We start from the raw sequence: 20,798 nt of genomic DNA on the forward strand, positions 1-20,798 counted from the left end.
TCCAAACTTGTCACAGGCCAATCCATGCGAATCGCGGGCCTAGACGGGCCAACCTATCTGAACCATCTTAAAATGAGTTGATAAAATTTCAACTCAATCTGCCTAAATTATTTGATGAGGCGGACTAATCCGACGAGTCTAACCCAACTTGATAGCTATAAACACGTGGAATAACAAAGTCTTTATAGCGTGATCTCACCTGATCTTCCCCAAGCTAAAACGTGGATGATTTGATTTGAAGATATGCTAATGTAATGTTTAACTTTTTGCAATAAGACGATCCATTACGGAAGCTAATTAATAGGTATTATTTTTGATGCTATAAAGGAGTCTGCTGTTGAGATAAAGACAAGTTAATGAACTTCATTATCAAACCTCAATATTTCGCATGACGATAAAAATAACAATTCAAAAGAATAATTACAAATTAATTTCAATCAATAAAAATATCATTATATACTTACTACTAAACAATCATGATGACAATTATTATATTTATCATATTTGATTTTCGTATATGAGTCTGATAATTTATATAATATCCGAATAAAGTAGTCAGAGCAAATCAACGAAGCAATTATTTTTTTTATTTTAGTTTTCTCTATTTCAATATGGTAGGCCCCAGCTCTTGCGGACATTAGTGTGCGAGTCGTGTTACACATGTCAAGTAGTCAAAATCAAAATTTTGTATATGATGGCCGACAAGGCAACAAAATGACACGCAGCATGATGAAATTTGAGTGTTCCCTACTGTTCCATACGTCTAAAAAAAATAAATATCAGTTAGCCAAAAAAGATAAATTTCCGTTTGCCTGATTAACTATTCTTCTGACTAATTTGATTTCATAAAATTTTTTTATCGATCATCAGGAAAAATTAAAAAGTATACACAGTGACAATTTAGACATCCAGTATTCTTTGATTGTATTTTTTCTTTTGAAAAAAAATTTCTATAAATATGTTATAACTGAGATCGAATCACAAAATGACTGGATGACAAACTAAACATCCTATCATGACACTATTGCACCAGGACAATGATCAGACGTCTAAATCGATCTGCATCTCGCACGATCGCAATGAGATAAATTTGGCGGCCAGGAGCAGCAATTTGTTCGTATCATTTTGATTGGAATAATCCGGCGATCTATCGCCGGAGGCGGCAGCCGGCAGGCGGCGGCATGTTTTATCAATCTTCTCTTGTGGTCGTTGCTTCGTGGTTTCTCTTCTTCGTGTTCTGCATCTGGTGGACACGATCCAAGAAATCACCGGTCGGCGCCCATCCCCCTGCGGTGCCTGGTCTCCCTGTCTTTGGGAACCTCCACCAGCTCGGCTCCCTCCCGCACCGCTCCCTGCGAGCTCTCGCCGAGAAGCATGGCCCCGTCATGGTCCTCCGCTTGGGCCGCGTCCACACCGTCGTCGTCTCCTCGCCGGCGGCCGCCCAAGAGGTCTTGAAGACCCGCGACCTCGCCTTCGCGAGCCGCCCGGACTCGAGCCTCGCCGACCGACTCTTCTACCGCTCGCAGGACATGGCCTTCGGCAAGTACGGCGAACCGTGGCGCCAAATGCGGCGCATCTGCGTCCTCCACCTCCTCAGCCAGAAGCAGGTGCACTCCTTCCGCAAGGTCCGGGAGGAGGAGGCCGCCGCCCTCGTCGCCAGGATCCGCGCCGCCTCCGGCCCGGTGAACTTGAGCGAGCTGATCATCGACTTCTCGAGCGACCTCATCTGCAAGGCGGCGCTCGGCCGGACGTACGCCGACGCGAAGGGCAGCGGCAGCCAGCTCCGGGCTCTCTTCGGGGACTTAACGGAGCTCATGGGTCAGTTCCCGGTGCGCGACTACATCCCCTGGCTGGCCTGGATCGATTGGCTGAGTGGCCTGGACGGCAGAGCTAGGAAGATCGGGCTGGAGCTCGACGCTCTGCTCGAGAAAGTCATAGCTGAGCATCACCGGAGGAAGCTCACCGCCAAAATCGACCCTGACGACATGGATCTGGTCGACATCTTGCTCTCTTTGGGCGATAGCGACGACGACGACGCCGCTTCATCCTCCACTAACATTTCGCTCACCATGGACAACATCAAAGGCATCATTATGGTAAACTCTCTCTGTCTCTCTTTTCGAACAAATTAAAATAAAAATTAATTTTTATATATTTTATATAAATTGAATTTACAAGAAGATATGGATTTGCAGGACATGGTTGTTGCAGGAACTGACACGATGAGAGCAACGCTGGAATGGGTAATGGTGGAGCTAATCCGGCACCCCAAAGAAATGGCAAAAGTGCAAGAAGAGATCCGGCGAGTCGTCGGACCCAGAGGAGAAGAAATAAAAGAAGAGGCCTTAGAAGGGATGGATCGATTGAAGGCGGTGCTCAAGGAGACACTCCGTTTGCACCCACCAGGTCCTCTGTTGCTCCCTCGAGAATCCATGAAGACCACCGAGCTCCAGGGCTACCACGTCCCCAAGGGCACGAGGGTGGCCGTCAATGTCTGGGCGATCGCAAGAGATCCTACTTTGTGGGACAAGGCTGAGGAGTTCCTGCCGGAGAGGTTCCTAGGAGATTCCGGTGATGATGCTGGCGCACTCGACTTCAAGAGGAGCGACTTCACGTACCTGCCGTTCGGAGCAGGGCGGAGAGGCTGCCCAGGCGTCGGATTCGGCACGGTCGCCGTGGAGGTTGCCCTCGCGAGCTTGCTGTACTATTTCGACTGGGAGATGCCCGACGGGATGAGCTCCGAGGACATGGACACGGACGAGGTGCATGGGCTCGCCGTGCTAAAGAAATCGTGCATCATTCTACAAGGAAGGCCCTTCAAAGCTTAAGCATAATAATATAATAATAATTATGATGTGCATGCAATGTTGAATATGGTGTACTCAAATAAATTTATGCTTATCATCTTATTTTTCTATGTTGAATAAGATTAGCATCAATTGTCGAATCGACTCAACTAGTAGAGTCGTCGACCTCTCCTGTTAAGTCTTTCAATAAAGATCAATATTCCAATCGGATCAGCCCTGGCGAATCAACACTCTTACTCTTCTCATCTTAGTCCCACCGAATTGACACTCTTTCCCAGCTGACTCAATTTCACTGATCCGATGTCTCTCTACTTGATATGTCAAACTCTCGCTCAAATCCCTCAATTGATCATAAACACACGGGATCGCACATGAATTATCATAACACATGGAACAACAAAGCCCCAAAGATATAACAATGTAATGTTTACCTTATTGTAATAGGTTAATCGAGGATATGTTAAAACATTGATGATTTAAGTCGAATATATGATGATGTAACGTTTACCTTATTGCAATAGGGCGACCCATTAAGAAAGCTAAAGGGTATTAATTATTTCTGATGTTATAAAAAGAGTTTGCTGTTGAGATAAAGATAGGCTAACTAATCGAATATATATTCATCAATTATCCATTCAAAGACTAGTTTTTATTGTTCTCTTCCTACATTTCTCTATCAAAGATTTGATTTAGCATTGGAGTGATTGAGTCAGTCAGGACACTCCTATCCTATATTCTAACTCTGTTTCTCCCTTAAACTTTTCAAGCTCTTCGTTAATATAGAAGACAGTTGGTTGTTCATCGAACACATCCTATAGGGAGAAGATTCCACAGAAAAGAATATTCCAGAGCAAATTTATGGAACGATTTGTGTTGCGGATGGATTCCATATTTTGGAAGGGTGCCAACGGCTGTAAAAGGGCAGTAAGGTGTGGCTACTGTGGTTTTAAATGGAAGAGAAGAACTGCTGTTGTTGAAAACACAAGAGGAAATGAAAGGAGTGATGGTTGCTGGAAGAAAGGTGATCGGAGAGCATGCTGTTGGCAAGACTAGCTCCGGCTGGCGGACTCCGACGACGACCGCTGTTGCTATGCAAAGATAGCAAAGGAAGGGAAGGAAAAAGAAAAGGTAAAACAAAGGCGCGAGGAGGAGCAAGAGAAAGTAAGAAGGTCGTTGTTCCATGACAATCTATGATGAGGTAAAACGACTTCGACTTTATTTCGATTTTTGTCCATCACAATAAATCTATCCACAAAAACTAATTCAATCATGCCTATTCCGACTGCAGATTAAGATGTTGAGTGAATGCTTGTTGTTCTGGATTCAGTCTGCGGTTGACTCGGTCGTTCGGTTGCTTCGGCGATGGCTACCGAAGTAGCTACTCAAATTTAGGCGCGAGCCCAGGCCTAGCTAAGGCCTCTTAGCAATCATTGCCCCTCAGACGCATTTCCCCCTTCAGCCTCTCGGCCTCCATACTATAATAACGCAAACCGTACAAAAATTTCTTACCCATTAGGGATTACTCTTCACTAGAACTGAACTTGAACCTGACCAATCATATGAAATCGGACATAGCAGGGCGGAGCGGAGTTCCAATTCGTCACCAACCAACTAGTCGGCTCTTCAGAGCTCTGCCTCAAATGAAATGGATCTGACGTGAGGTGCAACCAGGTGCACGGGATGCTCAAGGTGCTGGTCCTCTAATTCTCTTCCTGGTTATATACCTCTTGCATTCAAGTCTCCAACTCCAGCAACCACTTATCTTAAGAGGATCGGGTCGGCTCCACGACCATATGTGAGGAGATAAATCGAGAAACTGTAGTTGATCACGACACAGGAGGGTATTGCCTGACTTCGTTAGAATTCGAACTCTTATCCTCTTTTACAACTCTGCTGCGTCGTAACCAACTCAGCTATACCTAAGAGGCAAAAGCCCTCTCTTTGCTGAATTGATTTCAAAATGCTAGTTATTATTCACCAGCATCAAACTTCATCATCAAATCTCAAATCATATTTACTAAATGAATCCAATCAATGAACTGTCCAGACAGATAGGGTAACTATTAGATTAGGTCAAGCATCCGATCAATGACATGTCCATCACATGATCTCGTGGATTTTGATTGGTCAGAAATTGCAGACAAGCTTAGCATGAACTCCTATTTATTATGATGATGTCACAAATAAAAGAGCTCCCTAATAACAAGAAGAAACTTCCAGAGAGACGTTAATTATAAGAAGATATGTTTATTATTATTATTATTATTTAAAAATAATAATTTTATAAGTATAATTATTATTTTTATTTAACAACTAAAATTAATAAAATAGAAAAATAAATCGTTGTTCAACAAGACATAATTAGTCGTTCGACGATTTTTTTAAAATATATTTTTAATATTTAATTTTTAATCATCTTAATGTCACTTTCATTTGATGAATAAAAATTTTAAAATTATTTTATAAACCTTTTAAATTATTCAAATGTGAAAAAAATAAATAATTGCATTCATCTAAATGTCTAATATTTTCCTCTCACACACACGACAATACGCTCCAAAAATTTTAAAATATTTCACATGTTAAATAATATTCTCTAAATTTTTAAATTTTTTTAAAAAAATTGATAGATCCAAGTAGCACTGCCTCAGCTCCATTTAGTATGTATCCATTAAGATTGATTTGTTTTTGAGAGCTAATTTGGGATGTCATCTTGATTGTACCTATTTTCTTCTCCTTAACCATCAGTTATATCTTCATGACGAATTAAGATGGGCAAGTGTAGATGAATCTATCCGACAAATAACCCATAACACCATCTTCCATTCTAGAAATTCAATGACCATCGCACTCATCACACATAGAGCACGAATATAAACCGGGAGATAGATGATTTCAAATAAATAGTTCGGTCTACCAATGAAGGTGTGGCCTTTACAAAATCATAGGCCGCTATCAACATAGATGCATTCATTAGTAATGACCAAAAAGATCAAGATTTTTTGAAATATATCACGAATTACTATAACAAACATTGGTCCACTATAATTATATCGAGAATTTAAAAATAACTAAAATCACATTATTATAAATTCGCACCAATGACAAATGAAATTTGTATAAACTATAATAATTTTTATACTCATCGATAAAGTGATTGAAGTGATAAGAATATATTAGAGAATGCATTGAATATGTGAAAAGTCAATAACAATAACAAAAGCTTTGAGTATATGTATGTATAAAAGGTTCTCGAAGAGTATATGAAATATAAATCACAATTAATTAGTCATCACTCTGGTAAAAAGGTAAGGATATCATACACTTCCATATCAAGTGTTGAGGTGGATAATTGAGTGTTGAGGTGGATAATTGTAAAGCCCTCGTTCGTCTAATAGAGCAAAAAACAATGAAGAAGGACAAATTCAAAATTAGAGCAATAAAATAGAATAAAGCATAGACATAGATTTTATTTATCAATTAATATTTATATAAAAAAATTCTATATAAATTTAAATAATATTATACATACATTTATATAAAATACAAATAATATATAAAATATATTATATATAATATAATATATAAATAAAGATTTTATAAAAAAACTATATATATATATATATATATATATATATAAATCTAATATGCTGTCTATAACAGAAAATTTCAAATGTCCAAAATATAAATAATAATATTTATTATTATTATTTATAATTAAATTATTTAAGATTTTTTTAAAATTTAAGAGTTGGATTATAATATTAAATATAAAAAGATTTAAAATAAAAAAAAATAGATGCTTATGATATTATTAGATTATTATCTCACACTTTTCATTCGGCGTACGTATTATCTCTTCGGGGAGTTCATGGAGCTCATGGGCCTGTTCCCGGTGCGCGACCACATCCCCTGGCTGGCCTGGATCGATTGGCAGAGTGGCCTGAACGGCAGAGCGAGGAAATCGGGCTGGAGATCGACGCTCTGCTAGAGAAGGTCATAGATGAGCATCGCCGGAGGAAGCTCACCGCCAAAATCGACACCAATGACATGGATCTGGTCGACATCTTGCTCTCTTTGGGCGATCGCAGCGACAACGACGACGCCGCTTCTTCCCCTGCTTTCCATTTATATGTTTTGTATATACGAATAAGGTGGTCATGTACATCGAGCTAGACGAACCAAGTGCATTCATTAGGTTAAGTGGTTTAGTCGAACCGGATAATTAAGTGGTAATTAACACAATAATTTAAGCCATAAAGTTAAAACCTTGCATGTGGTTAGATTAGGTCAAGCATCCTATCAACGAACTGGCGTCAATATCTCTTTGTCAAGCACAAAATGTCCTTATTAATGCATACAAAACTCGACCCTAAATTTTAGGCTAATGTCTCAATTTTAAAATTATTTATTAATTTTAAAATTCGACCGTAAATTATGGATGAAAATATAATCACGAATTTAAAGATAAAAATTAATTGCATTAATTTTCAGTGATTCTTCATTGTCTCCGGTGGGATCGCCTACAGGGTACCGATAGGCAGGAAGCCCCACCTTGACGCGCCAGCACGCGACACGTGGACAAGAGGAAAACGTGAGAGGGGCGTTCCACGTGCGGCACGAGGGCCGCGCCGAAGCCGCAACCCGACTCGCCCACGTGTGAATCCCGGGCGCCACGCGCACTGCGGGGCCGGCGCACGTGCTGTCTGCTCCGCTAGGAGCCCCCGACGACAAGCCGACGCTCATCGCCCGCCGAAACCAACGCCCCTCACTCACGTGTCAACATCCAATGGCATTTGAATCTTTTTCATTTCTTCCCCTTAACTTCACCATTTTCTCAATAAGCCATTGCCAGCTGACTAAAATGCAAACTGTTATTCGATCTCAGGGCGGTTTGGAAAAGTTGTTAAATGCCGAAGTGTTTTTTTAAAAATGATCCTGTTTTTTTGAGTGTGAGTCTTAATAATTGGAAAGAATTGGTCGTGTCAGCATTTATGGTGTGAAATAGTGTTTAATTTATCTCAATTATTTAGAGTCAATTAATAAATTAGTGTACTTTGAGGAAAATTGCACGCATGAAATTAAAATATTAAATGCCCATCTGCTTCGTATCCTTCCTCTGTCACATTTTAGTGCCTTTTTGACCAAAGTCCTTTACAATTATGAAGAACTGAGGGAAAAATAAAAATGATCAGAAACCTTTTGCCTCATATTTAATTTTAAAAAATATTTTTTAATTGTATAATTAAAAGAATGCCATAAATCTGGATTAACCGTACGACACGCCACGTCCGGTCGGGAACTTTGTTCCCAGCGGTCGATTTTGACCTCGAGATTCGTGCTGCCGAGGTATGTCCCCTGCGAGCGCGCTTACCGGGTACGGCCGCATAGAGCGTGGAGAAAAATGCTTCCAGGGTGTCGCAGTTCACCTTCTTTTAAATTGGTCCTCTTGTGGGACCCTCCACCTTATCAAAACCAATGATCCGATAGGTGGAGTTGTGGGTCTGGGTGTACAGTTGGGAGGGGCCCGATGGAGCCAGGCTTCGGGTTCAGTTCTTCAGTGGCTAGGCGCACTCTCGCTGCTCTTCCGTGAACCGAGCGCCGCAGCGGATCCGGAAACCGATCCTCCCTTTCATCCGCCAAAACCGTCGCCTCGCATGCGACGGGCCTCCATGGCTCCTCCGCCCTCGTTCTCCTCCTCCTCCTCCTCCTCCGTCGCCGTCCGCCGCGACCACCCCTACCGCTCCGCCTCCCTCTGGGCCTCGCTCTCGGTCGGCGACCGCGGACGTCCCAGTCGACGCCGCCGCTACTGTCAGTCGGAGCCCTCCTCCCCGTCCCGCCTCTTCCCCCGCGATGGACGCCTCCACGGCGACGTCAGACTCAATGACATCGTTGGAAACGGCGTCTCCGGCGTCCTTCATAAGTGGGTTAACTACGGCTGCGGCTGGCGCCCGCGGTGGTTCGTCCTACAGGACGACGTCCTGTCCTACTACAAGATTCACGGTCCCGACCGCATCGAGCTTGCTCCTGATGCTAAGGTGGCGTACAAGGTCATTGGAGGTGAATCCACTCGTCGGATCTTACACCCAAAGAATGGCCGCTCACATCTCCCCTGCAAGCCCGTCGGCGAAGTCCATCTCAAGGCAAGAATCACTCGCCCTTTCTCCTCCCGTTTCCGCCCAAGCTGTATCATTGCGCCATTTCATCCTTCTCTCGTTGTTGCTTTAGGTTTCCTCGATTAAGGAGAGTGGATCCGACAAGAAGAGATTCTCGATCTTCACGGGGACAAAAAGGCTACACTTGAGGGCGGCCACGAGAGAGGAACGTGAGGCATGGATGGAAGTGCTGCGAGCAGTGAAGAGCATGTTCCCCAGGGTATTGAATAGGGAGCTTATGGCGCCGACTGATATGGTGGTCGTCTCCACAGAAAAGCTGAGGCAGAGACTTCAGCAGGAGGGATTGAGAGAATCCGCAATACAAGACAGCGAGCAGATTATGCGGAGCGAGTTTGCTTCCTTGCAGAATCAGCTTCTTTTGTTTAAGCAGAAGCAAACTCTTCTCCTTGATACCATTCGCCAATTAGAGGTAAAAGATAATCCTTTTGCAACATGCGTTGCATTTTTTCTCTCAACAAAAATCCATTTCTGTAATCAGGAGCTTATAAGTTATATATGGAATGCTAGCCTCCTGATTGATGAACTCTTTGACAAAGTCCTTATCCATTGCCTGTTTCTCTTGGACTTGAAATGCAATTTGAACAAACATAAAGCCGGCAAAACATTTGAATACAACCCAATCCTGGTGCACTTTTAGTACCGAACATTTTGAACTTTGGCTGTTTGATTACAACTGGTAATTTACTAGGTGCAAAGCTCCAAATCCAAGCATTATTTAACTTATGGTAATATCAGTCCCAGAAGTAGTTGAACTCCTAATCGTCCATCTTCTTCTTATTTTAGTGGCCTGGTAGTTTGATTACAATTCATCTTTGATGCCATTGCAAAAGGAGCTCAGTACAATCAATCAGAGGCTTTATAAATAGAAACTATAAACTGATGAGAAATAATTTTTTTAGAAATGATTTAATCAGACAGAAATGTAGTGTTGTAAATTCAAAATACCTGAATTGTTCAGCTAGGAAACATATGCTCAATGCCAAGGATTAAAATCTCAAGTTGTGCTAGAGTTTCGATCTTTAACTTGAATGCGATATGGTATCCATACCATGTGGATGTTCCGACCTATGGTGCTAGTGGCGAAGTGGAAGGAGGAATGAAATAAAAAAAAAGATGACAACATACCTAAGTTCACAAATTGTGTTCCAAGTATTTATGGTCAGCTACACGAATTCTATCTCTCCATTGTTATGTAAGGCTCATCAAATAATAATCTATAATCAAGCCATACTTGCCCCTGTTAGAGTTGCCTGTGTGAATCTTATTCCTCTAGTGAGCTTCATGCAAGGTGATATTAAGTAAATAAATTATATTTTAATGTCAACTAAAGCTTTCTTTTATCTCCCTCTCCTCCTTACACCTTCCACTTTAATAAATGCAAGTCTTCAACTATAACTTCTATTGGTTGTCTTTGAGCATGTTTGTATATCTAAATCTATTTTGTGTAATCTTATCATTTAGAGTACTCTTTAATTATTATTAATTTTGTGTTAGTATTTCTAGTAATTCTACATATTCATTTTAGCATTTCTGCACCCATGGAAGGGTTCTTGATTGATTGGCACTCCGTGTGCATGTCAAGGTCAGCAACTGTGGATCACGAGCGAGAGGAGAGAAGAGGGGTGGAGACTTCAAGAGATGGGAATGAGTTTTCTGGAGAGAGGAAAAAGGAGACATACATCTGCAAAAACATTTCAACTTTCCTATTAACCCAAACAAATCATGACACTTGTCAGATCATCCTAATAAAAACTTGGTTTATTGGTTGTCTAAAGTTCAAATAAATTATGATGAGAAAATTAAATGGGAAAAAAAATTTGATACCAACATTCCTTTTGACACTAAAATCCACGACATTAGTTTTCTATGGTTCTATCCTAAGTTCTAAATCAATAAAAATAATATGCAAATTGTTTTTTTTCCTCAATATTTTTCCATTAATTCTCTTATTTAGTAAATAACATCTAGTTGATTTTCATACAAGAAACAAAATTTATTTTCAAACAATTGTTTCATCTATTTTACATCCTCAAATATATGATGGTGATCCATAACAAAATATATGGGTTCATATATTCATATATTTCCCCTTCATCACAATCAAAGTCTTGTTGATTTTATTTCATCTAGAGTTGTAATCCTATCTGTGTCATTTCATTTGCAAACTGATTTATTACTTACTAACATACTATATACCTAATTACATTGGAAAAACCAAAGACATTTCTATGGTGCTAAAGTCAAAGATTGGAAGATAAATATCACCGCAAACTTGCATCAAATTTGAACTTAAAAAAAATCAGTCAGAGGATCTAGAGTTTATGCTAATAGAATCTAATTTCTCACTTCTTTTTTTTTTTCAAAATCATAAAATGTGAATCATAGTGAATTGCTTTCAATTGTCATGATTCTTCAACAATTCTAATTTATATATGCTTGACATATGGATTACATCATATCATACCATATGAATTATAAATAGCATGATTCTAATTTCTAAAAACTATGCACTATATTTATGTCTTTTTTATAAAAAAACTTGCTATTAAATATTACCTATGAGGAACAAGAAAAGTTTGTTTTATATGTTCTGTTCTCACCGATATACTTCTTATTTGTTCCACATGTTTAATCAAATACTTGCATTTTTTGACTATGCAGACAGAAAAGGCTGATTTGGAGAATACCCTTATTGATGATGGACACAAAGAATCTATAGAGTTTTCATCCTCTTCTATTCCAGTGCACGAGCAATTTAATGGTATGCTGCATTAAAAGAAGATTTATTAAGAAAGTCAAATAACTTTCTTTTCTTTGATGATCTACACAGTTGACATAAAAATTCACAGTTGGTGCTAATAATTGTGAAGTTTGTTTCAGTAAGAGCTTATACTTAAGTTTCTTAAGTAAAAGGTATATGAAAAATGCCATTCTGAAGTTGATAGAATAGATTAGCCTTTGGAGTTGATTAATATCCATGTACTTAATATGTGGCATAAGGTTATCATCTTGATATATGTTTATTTCCCAAGCAAGATTGGATAGAAGAAACAATTCTGCTCTTGTTAAGCTTCTTTTGAGCTGTTTAACTGGCTGGTTGATGTATTTGTTAGGATTTAGGTCATGTTGCTTATTTATGAAGGTAAAAACTTAGAACATTTTTTTTTTGTGTGTGTACAAATCATATGCAATTCAAAAGCACATATTTATGTATTAGGGCAATAATTAGTTGTCAGTTTACAGATTTGTTAACAGTAGACTATTCCTTTCTTTTGTATCAACCATTAAATTCGAAAATATTAATGCAGCTTTGATTTGTAACAAATTTTAATTTTTACCATAAAATGTAATTGTTAATGCTTGAACAAATTTTAAAGTGGTTAAGCAATGTAACTCTCAGTATTTGCTTTTTAATCTGTTTTGTTCCAGGTAATTTTTCACCAGAGGGAACTCCTAGTGAATCTGATGACAATGAAAGGCATGATACTGTTAATGGGAAGACTGATCAAGAAGATATTACATTTTTTGATTCAAAAGATTTCCTCTCATCAACTTCTCTCAGCTGTGGTTCTGATTTTCCAAGATCTCAGATACAGTCTGATGATGAAAACAGATATAGTGTTAGTTCTCTTGATAGTACTACTGACTCCTCTATGATGTCTATGGGAACCAAGTACATCTATGTTAGGAGGCGCCAAAAGTTACCTGATCCAGTGGAGAAGGAAAAGGGAGTGAGCCTCTGGTCAATAATCAAGGACAACATTGGAAAGGATCTCACAAAAGTTTGTCTGCCAGTTTATTTTAACGAGCCACTGTCATCTCTTCAAAAGTGCTGTGAAGATTTTGAGTACTCCTATCTTGTTGACCGAGCATATGAATTTGGTAAAAAGGTAGGCTAGTGTAATCTCGAGCCATTTAGATATCTCTTGAGATCCTGTGATTTGTTAGTTATTGTAGTTAATAAGTTAATTACTGTATGAAAAATTTACTTCAAAACTCAGTCTATGAATTCTGGCATTTTCAATCTTTGAATATTGTCAGAATATTTTATTTTTACATCAGGCCACACAATATAAATTCTCTTTGCTAATGAAGTTGAGTGGGACCTAGATTATTTCATTATTCTTAATAGTAAAAACAACTCACTCAAGAGGGTTTTGTTTCCATTCTAATTCCTTTTAGGGATTATATGTTGCACACTCACTCAGAGTTGCTTCTGTAGTCAAATTTTTGAGTGATTCTTTAGTGCTAATGAATATTTGCTACATGGTTTATATGCAGTATATTTTACCCAGACTAGTGTATTTACATGCCCAACATTCTGTTGTCCTGTTATCAATTGCTGATGAAATTTCTTACCCGTATTATCCACAATCTGTTAAATATAATTTGTTATGGAGGATTTCATTTATGATATACATTTATAGATAGGTTTCAGGTTTGTGAATTGCAGTTTCACTTTTTAGGTTTATGAACTATTTATAGGAGAATACTGAACGCATTTGAGGGTATTAAAGCGTTAAAGCAGCGTGGCTCCATTATAAATAATTTTCGTAGAATGTTGATTACACTCAACAAAGCAATTTTTTATCTGTGGAGATAAGCATACATTTATTGCTTTTTGATCAAACCCTTAATGAAAGACCAAAATGCCATCTGGGAGGCAGCATTGCCTCCTTTCTTAGTTTTCATTTCCATGAGTGCTTTCTAAAATATGCTTAATATCGTAACACTAGGGGGATGGCCTTATGAGGACCCTAAATGTTGCCGCATTTGCTGTCTCTGGATATGCATCAACAGATGGCAGAAGTTGCAAACCTTTTAATCCACTTTTAGGTGAGACATATGAGGCTGAGTTCCCTGAAAAAGGCCTTCGTTTTTTCTCAGAAAAGGTGATCCATTTTTCCTTTCCAACTTACATCAATTTAATATTTGTACATAACTTACCTTTTGGCTTTTGATATATTTAATGGGACCTATTCTTTCAACTTCTGCAATTAGGAAGGACATCTTTTAGAATTCTCTACAGATTATTTGTGATCTTCTTGCTTATTCGATTGCCAAACCAGTTCTACTGTTTGGAATTAGGCTGAGCATACCAAACTTCGTCATTGCTTCCATTATGTACTCCATGGATATTCTGGTGCACAAAATAGATGTTTAGGTATTCTATTAGAAAAAAGGATTTTCCCAGCTGCAGTCAATACTCTTGTATTCATGACACATTACATTTTAATAGGGATTGCTCTTGCACAAGCGCAGTCTATAATAGAAGAGCAACTTTGTTTCAAGGATGTTGGACCCAATAATATTGGTTACCCAGTGGATTGCCTAGCTTGGTGAATGTCACATGTAATAGGATGAAATCTAACAATTCATTTTCTTATAAATATGATATAACATGGTTATGTGTATATATAAATATAATGGACGTTTCAACTAGAGGTAATGTTATTCATGCTTGAACTCCATAGAAGAGACCTATGCTAGTGAAACTCAGATACATGTATTCAACACGAGTATGGATCTAAAGTGTCAAAAGTCTCATTTTCTAGGCCCAGTTTCCTACAAAGGTTAACAAGCGGTCAATGAGTTTGCCAATGTCTAACACAAGTTGGGGTAGACGGAGCCTGGGTATCAGAGGGGAAAACCTCATGAAAAATCATTTTCTTTGTACAAATGGGCTATTGGTATCACAGAAAAGGCCTTTGTCAAACATTTAATGCCTATTGACACTTTGTAATGTTTTTCCACTGTGATCATTTATGCGCCTAACGGCTAACACTTATATAATCCTGTAAATTTGTACCTATCCAATGCTGATCATAGATTATGCAAGTGACCGTGCATTATGTATCTTTTTGTATTTTTCTCACTAGTACTATAAAAACACATAAACCAGTAGAGATTTCTCAAGAAGCAAGAATCATTTATTATATATGTGAAGATTTTGTTTAAATCAATTCATAATGGAGTGCAATCTGTGAAGATATAAAGGGCTATTGAAGGCCAGTTTCGACTATGTTTTGAAAAAAAAAATTCCCACTACTTCTAGTTGGGCTGGTCTAAAATTCCTTTTAGGAATGTACACTTCTATTAATGTTTGGCTAGTTTGGCTTCCAATGAGTTATCTTTTAATAATCCGATAAGTTCTATCCTGCATAGGTCTGGTTACCGACTGATACCACTAGCTGTTCTTCCTGACTATTTCTGAACTTGGTTTCACTCTATCTAGCCTTTTTCAATAATCTCTTTCATTTCTAAAATTTTCTCCGTTCAACTTTACTATCTATTCTCCTCATTTTCCTCGAATCTAGAAAATGGTATACGGTTTATTTTATGCAAAGTATTGAATTAGTCCTCGCCCAATTATATGCATATTCAGGTCAGTCATCACCCTGCAATTCTTGCATGTCACTGTGAAGGTAATGGATGGAGGTTATGGGGAGATACCAATTTGAAAAGCAAGTTCTGGGGGCGTTCCATTCAGCTCGATCCTGTTGGTCTTCTTAATCTCGGGTTTGATGATGGTGAATTTTTTCAATGGAACAAGGTACAGGTTAAATATGAGATACTATCCGAGCCATTTGCTGCATTCTTTGTTTCACAAATTCATTATGTATCTTAGGTGACAACTTCAATCTACAATCTAATATTGGGAAAACTGTACTGCGATCACTACGGGACCATGCGAATCCAAGGAAATGGTGAATATTCATGTAAGCTAAAGTTCAAGGAGCAATCAATAATTGATCGCAACCCCCATCAGGTGCTTTGCTCTTCTTGCTTCCCTTTCTTGTAGTGATAATAAAATTCTTCATTTTCATTGACACAACGAGCTGTCTGATGGCTTGGTTCTACTTGCTCTAGTCGTTTACTATTTTTAGGACTTAAGTTTATAATCTCCATACATTCCGAAAACACAGAATCAACTTTAACCTTTTCTAGGTGCAAGGTGTAGTCCAGGATCGGAGTGGAAAAACCATAGCTACTCTAATTGGAAAATGGGATGAGAGCATGCATTACATAATGGGAAATGGCTCTGTGAAAGGCAAAGGATCTGAAGCTATTCCTGAAGCCCGATTATTGTGGAAACGAAATAAACCACCCAAGCATGCCGGCCGCTATAACCTAACACGCTTTGCGATCACACTGAATGAACTAATGCCTGGCTTAAAGGTAAGAACTGCTGTTGTCTCAGATCTGGCTCTCTTGTAACTTTACTAATGGCATCAACTTTCTTTTGATCCTCATTTTAAGCAGGAAAAGTTGCCGCCTACAGATTCAAGGCTCAGACCTGATCAGAGGTGCCTGGAGAATGGAGAGTATGAAATGGCAAATGCAGAGAAGTTGAGATTGGAAGAAAGACAAAGACAGGTACAATTAACTTAACCTTCAATTGGCAAACAACTAGTTATATCATTCAAACTGTATGAGATTGATCTTAATGCTTACAACAATCACCAATAGAGCATTTTAGATGCATTTGTGCATTAGGCCTCAGGTGGTGCTATGCCTTTTGTTTTGGTTTCTTCTAAAACCTAATGATTTATCATCTGTTTCACTACTTTCCATATGTAACTTACAACATTGTATCGGCCGCATTGCCATGAAATGCAGGCAAGAAAGATGCAAGAAACCGGTTGGAAACCACGGTGGTTTGCTAAGGATAAAGCAAACGATGCATATCGCTACCTCGGCGGGTACTGGGAGAGCAGGGAACAAAGAAACTGGCAAGGTTGCCTTGATATCTTTGGCCAAAACTCCAGCAACCAAATGGTGGTTGAGTAATTTGTTTGAACTGTGACTCTTCGTTTTTGTGTTTAGTGATTACCATACCAAGTCAGATGCTCGCTATTTCGAGCAACTTAAATGCCTTGTAAATTATAGATTGGAAGATGTCTCCTATTCCGTTTTTGGAGCAATGGAAAGAACATTGCCTCATCGCATTACATTTTCAAATCGAAGATAAATCACTTTCAGATGAAGTAAATTTGATCAACCCAAATGATCAAACATAGTTACCCCAATCAACTCAGTTGGCCTGACTCAACAACGCCATGTTGGTTGATCAGATCAACTCAATTCAATTGCTTGGCAAATTGATCAAATTACCTACCCAATGGATTAAACCAGGTTTAATCGATCAACAAAAGAATATTGTCAATGTAAACCAGAAGTTTGGTCATTGTTTTGTGAATAACTGTAAACTAACAAATACATCAACTTTCCTCAACGACATGAATCTGCTTGCAGCCTGTAAACATGTACTGTAAACCTATTTAATTACAAGTTATTTGCAGCATTTAGCATCCAGTAGTGAGTATATAACCTGAAAATGATTTAATCATCCAACGAGACCCACAGAGAAACTGGCAACTGGGATAAGGAAGAATTACCAATTTGTTTTGCAACTCTGGTGTACAACTCTAATGAATGTTAAACTAAATGGCGAGTAAATCATACTGATAACTGAATCCAACATGGCAGACTTACTCCAGACAGAATCAGATATCATTTTGGCATGATTCTCAACTTCGTTTTACAGGCCTTTGCACGTAAGACTTGTTTGGATCCTCTGTCTTCAGTTTGGGAGGTCGTATCTCGCCTTTTTTGCCCTGGAGAAACGGAAAGTGAAGTTTGAGCTCAGAGTGTGTATGCAAACTCGTCAGGATATACATGTAATGGGGAAAATACGAGGAAATCGTATACACTGCTCACCTTCTTTCCGGTCTTCATAAAATCTCGCCAGCTGGAAACCTGTGTCATGAGAAAGTGTTCATAAGGTTATTTATCCATTTTGATTAAAGTTGAATATGATTGTAGAATACTGATAATGCATAATCGAAAAAAAGAATGAGCAATAAGAAGCTATCACATGGCATGAAAGTCGAAGGCTCAATGCAAAATCGGAACTTAAGGATACTTAAGGGAAGATAAGTAATGTTCGGCTGATCTCTAGTATCTACTTTTCCGTGGGATGAGAAATGGTTTCTCGGACTATCATAACCAAAGTGCAATGATGTGAAGAAAAGAACAGGACTCTTGATTTCAAACTTCCTTTCCACGGTGTAACAAATAGAACAGATTTTTTAATATCTATGTTCAACTTAGTTTAAACTTTGAATTTCTATGAGAGGGGGGCAAAAATCTGAGTTTGAAAACAGAATTCTAGAGAAATCTTTGCATCTGATAACCTAATAGTTAGTACAAGTCCTTGCTACTGATGTAACATACCTCAACATTGACAATCGATAGGAATACAATTAAGAGCTGTTGTAAGAAACAAGATAGCTAAAATAGAGATGAATGTCGAAGACAGAAGACATACTCGTCGATCTCTAGTTTCCTCCCACTGTTCCTCGTGTTCACGTTTTCTTTTCCACATCTCCTTTGTTTCTTCTTCATCTTTCTTCAATCTTCCTTCCTCTTCAGATATCTACTCAGTTATGATTACATTTCCATGTAATTACTATTCATAGTAACAACATAGAATCAAATGCAAACATATAGTGAACAAAAATTGGGTAATATACCCGCATTGCCATTTTCCTCCTCCGCCATTCTTGTTCAGTTAAAACTTCACGCACTTTAAGTTTCAACTGTTGCTTGAACTCTTCTGATTGTTCATACTGCTGCTCAGATTTCCCCTGTTCACACAAATTGACATTTATTTGAACAATGATTTGCCTAATATTGACTATCTGATAAGCTTTCAAATATCATACTCATTGTGAGCACAAACATACAAAAAAAATGGCAACAAAAAGATAGAATGAGTAGTCATTGTTCCTATAAGAACAAGTTGAGTCCCAACTATTAAGGGCCAGCTATGTAGGTCTTACACCCCGCAGACCTTCAATGTGAAATCATATTTATATATCATCTTAATTTATTCTCATTTTAGTTTCATTAGTACAGGATCATTAGTTTCTATCCTTCAAAATTCAAGTTTTGAGTTTACTTCAACTGAACTCTCATCATTAGCAATTCGTCATGTGTAAGTAAAAAAATCTACAGAAGAGCACAATGATACCTCATCTACCATTGCTTTTATTTTAGAAGCATTATCTCTCTTGAGTTCTTTCTTCCTTTTTAGCTTAAGTTCCTCTGCAATATGAAGTATCATCAGTTGATTGTCTCATTTGGTGACAAAAGCACCGAAACTGAATATTAAAAGATTAAAAAAAATCAAGCAAAAAATATCATATTCACATTTTTTTATTTCGATAAATTTATAGAGCCCAATAAAGCGAGAAAATTTTAATGCAGAGATTTAGTAATTTTGTTGATGAAATATAAACTAGGGGGGGCTACCAGAATTTTCCAAAAGCTGACAGGTCAATAAAGTTGATAATTGAGAAAAAATAGTCAACAATTACAAGATAGTCTAAAATCTATGATGCTCACGTTTAGCAGTGCCGATTTGGCTAAGAAGGTATTCTCTTTCCGGTGGATCAAGGAGTAACTGCTGAGCTTTTGCCAATGCTGAACAACAATATCATTGATCAGTAACCTCCGGACTAAAGAAGATATCAAGGTGAAGCCAAAATAAGACAAGTTTTCATGATTTAAAATTTGGATGAACAAAATGTATCATGTAATATTATATCCTTTTTTGTGCCAGTAACCTGCCTAAAAGAAGATGGACTAGCAAAGAAGGTACTTTAAGGACGGTATCGCTGTGCCATTAGCCCCACAGATATATGCAACAATCTGAAAAGATTAATACACAGACAAACATGTCAATGTAATAATACCAGCAAAAGCCTCCTTTGCTTGTGGATGCTTGCACTTGTCAGGGTGAACCAGCAAGGACATCTGCAAAACTCAACAAACATTGGATTACAAAAAAGGATAAATGATCCAATCTCAAACCAGTTCACAGCAAAGAAACTAGCTTTACCCTTCTATACTGCTTCTTCACTTCATCAACCGAGGAATCAAAGGACAGATTAAGATGCTCAAAGGGATTCAACTTAAAGCATGAAAGTATCCTGAATTGAATTACACATGTCAGGGACTGAAAGATTAATGCCCGCTCAAAATTATCAAAATGCCTCAAAAAACCAAATCTATCTCAATGAGACGGCAAAGTCGAATCAAAAGAAGCTGCTACTTTCCATCCCCAAATTGAAGCCATTAAAGATAAAAAAAACAAAAGGTCGAAGCACGTATTTTCCTCTCACGAACAACAATAATTACTTCACAATCAATCGAACAAACTAACCAGCCTCCGGGAGCTAAATCATCTTGAGGCGTGGGAAAAGGCAAAACCTAGATGTTAGTCCTGTGTGGTAACTGCGAAAGGGATCGGCGACTGACCTGGTGACCTCGTTATCCCTCTCCACTTCGCTGACCTCAGACATGAAACTCTTGAGCAGAAGATCCTCCTCCGTCCCGGCAGCCATCGCAACACCTCCACCACCGCACCAACCTTCCTCGCTTTCGCTCTCTCCTTCGCTTCTGCAACGCGAGGTATCTCTTTGCTTCTATTTGGGCCGTGCAATATTTATAACGTAATCATACGGCCCATTGGGCCTCATTTGGGCTTTTATACGATCCTTTATTTGGCATTTAAATTATCAAAAATGAAAATTTTAAATAAAAATAGGATAATATTTAAACTTTTTTCAGAATTTGTTAATTTTCTTTTCAATTTTTAAAATTTATTCTAAAAATAAAATTTAAAAGCTTATTCTCAATTGGGTCGACAAGTGAAATAAACCGAGCCAGTCAATCATATAGCACAAGCAAGAAGCAAGCTGATTGGATCAAGTGAGTTTGAATGAAGGTCGAGTAGATCCAATCAAAA

The 20,798-nt window shown here is 38.4% G+C and overlaps 3 protein-coding genes across 3 annotated transcripts; 2 read left to right on the forward strand and 1 right to left on the reverse strand.

Moving 5' to 3' along the window:
• The first annotated feature begins 1,126 nt into the window (after positions 1–1,126).
• Positions 1,127–3,008, forward strand: LOC141838538 (cytochrome P450 71A1-like). The gene is made up of 2 exons (XM_074726044.1): positions 1,127–2,096; positions 2,196–3,008. Exons 1-2 carry the CDS (start codon positions 1,182–1,184, stop codon positions 2,826–2,828), a joined length of 1,548 nt encoding a protein of 515 aa, XP_074582145.1. The 5' UTR covers positions 1,127–1,181; the 3' UTR covers positions 2,829–3,008.
• A 5,441-nt stretch (positions 3,009–8,449) lies between these two features.
• On the forward strand, positions 8,450–16,881 carry LOC141838537 (oxysterol-binding protein-related protein 1C-like). Its single transcript, XM_074726043.1, has 10 exons — positions 8,450–8,950; positions 9,036–9,392; positions 11,645–11,744; positions 12,413–12,873; positions 13,720–13,875; positions 15,369–15,536; positions 15,612–15,752; positions 15,932–16,162; positions 16,247–16,360; positions 16,604–16,881. Exons 1-10 carry the CDS (start codon positions 8,465–8,467, stop codon positions 16,772–16,774), a joined length of 2,385 nt encoding a protein of 794 aa, XP_074582144.1. The 5' UTR covers positions 8,450–8,464; the 3' UTR covers positions 16,775–16,881.
• Positions 16,882–17,212: 331 nt separating this feature from the next.
• On the reverse strand, positions 17,213–20,456 carry LOC141840457 (J domain-containing protein spf31-like). The gene is made up of 9 exons (XM_074728446.1): positions 20,309–20,456; positions 19,890–19,980; positions 19,744–19,804; positions 19,394–19,471; positions 19,020–19,093; positions 18,520–18,633; positions 18,315–18,422; positions 17,705–17,743; positions 17,213–17,601 (listed from the first exon to the last, which is right to left on the reverse strand). The coding sequence occupies exons 1-9, from the start codon at positions 20,392–20,394 to the stop codon at positions 17,515–17,517; spliced, it is 738 nt and encodes a 245-aa protein (XP_074584547.1). The 5' UTR covers positions 20,395–20,456; the 3' UTR covers positions 17,213–17,514.
• Between the last annotated feature and the right edge of the window lie 342 nt (positions 20,457–20,798).

The sequence above is a fragment of the Curcuma longa genome, chromosome 11, assembly GCF_044706935.1.
Source record: "Curcuma longa cultivar G26 ecotype Majalengka, Jawa Barat chromosome 11, ITB_CL_G26_1.1, whole genome shotgun sequence".
NCBI lineage: Eukaryota > Viridiplantae > Streptophyta > Magnoliopsida > Zingiberales > Zingiberaceae > Curcuma > Curcuma longa.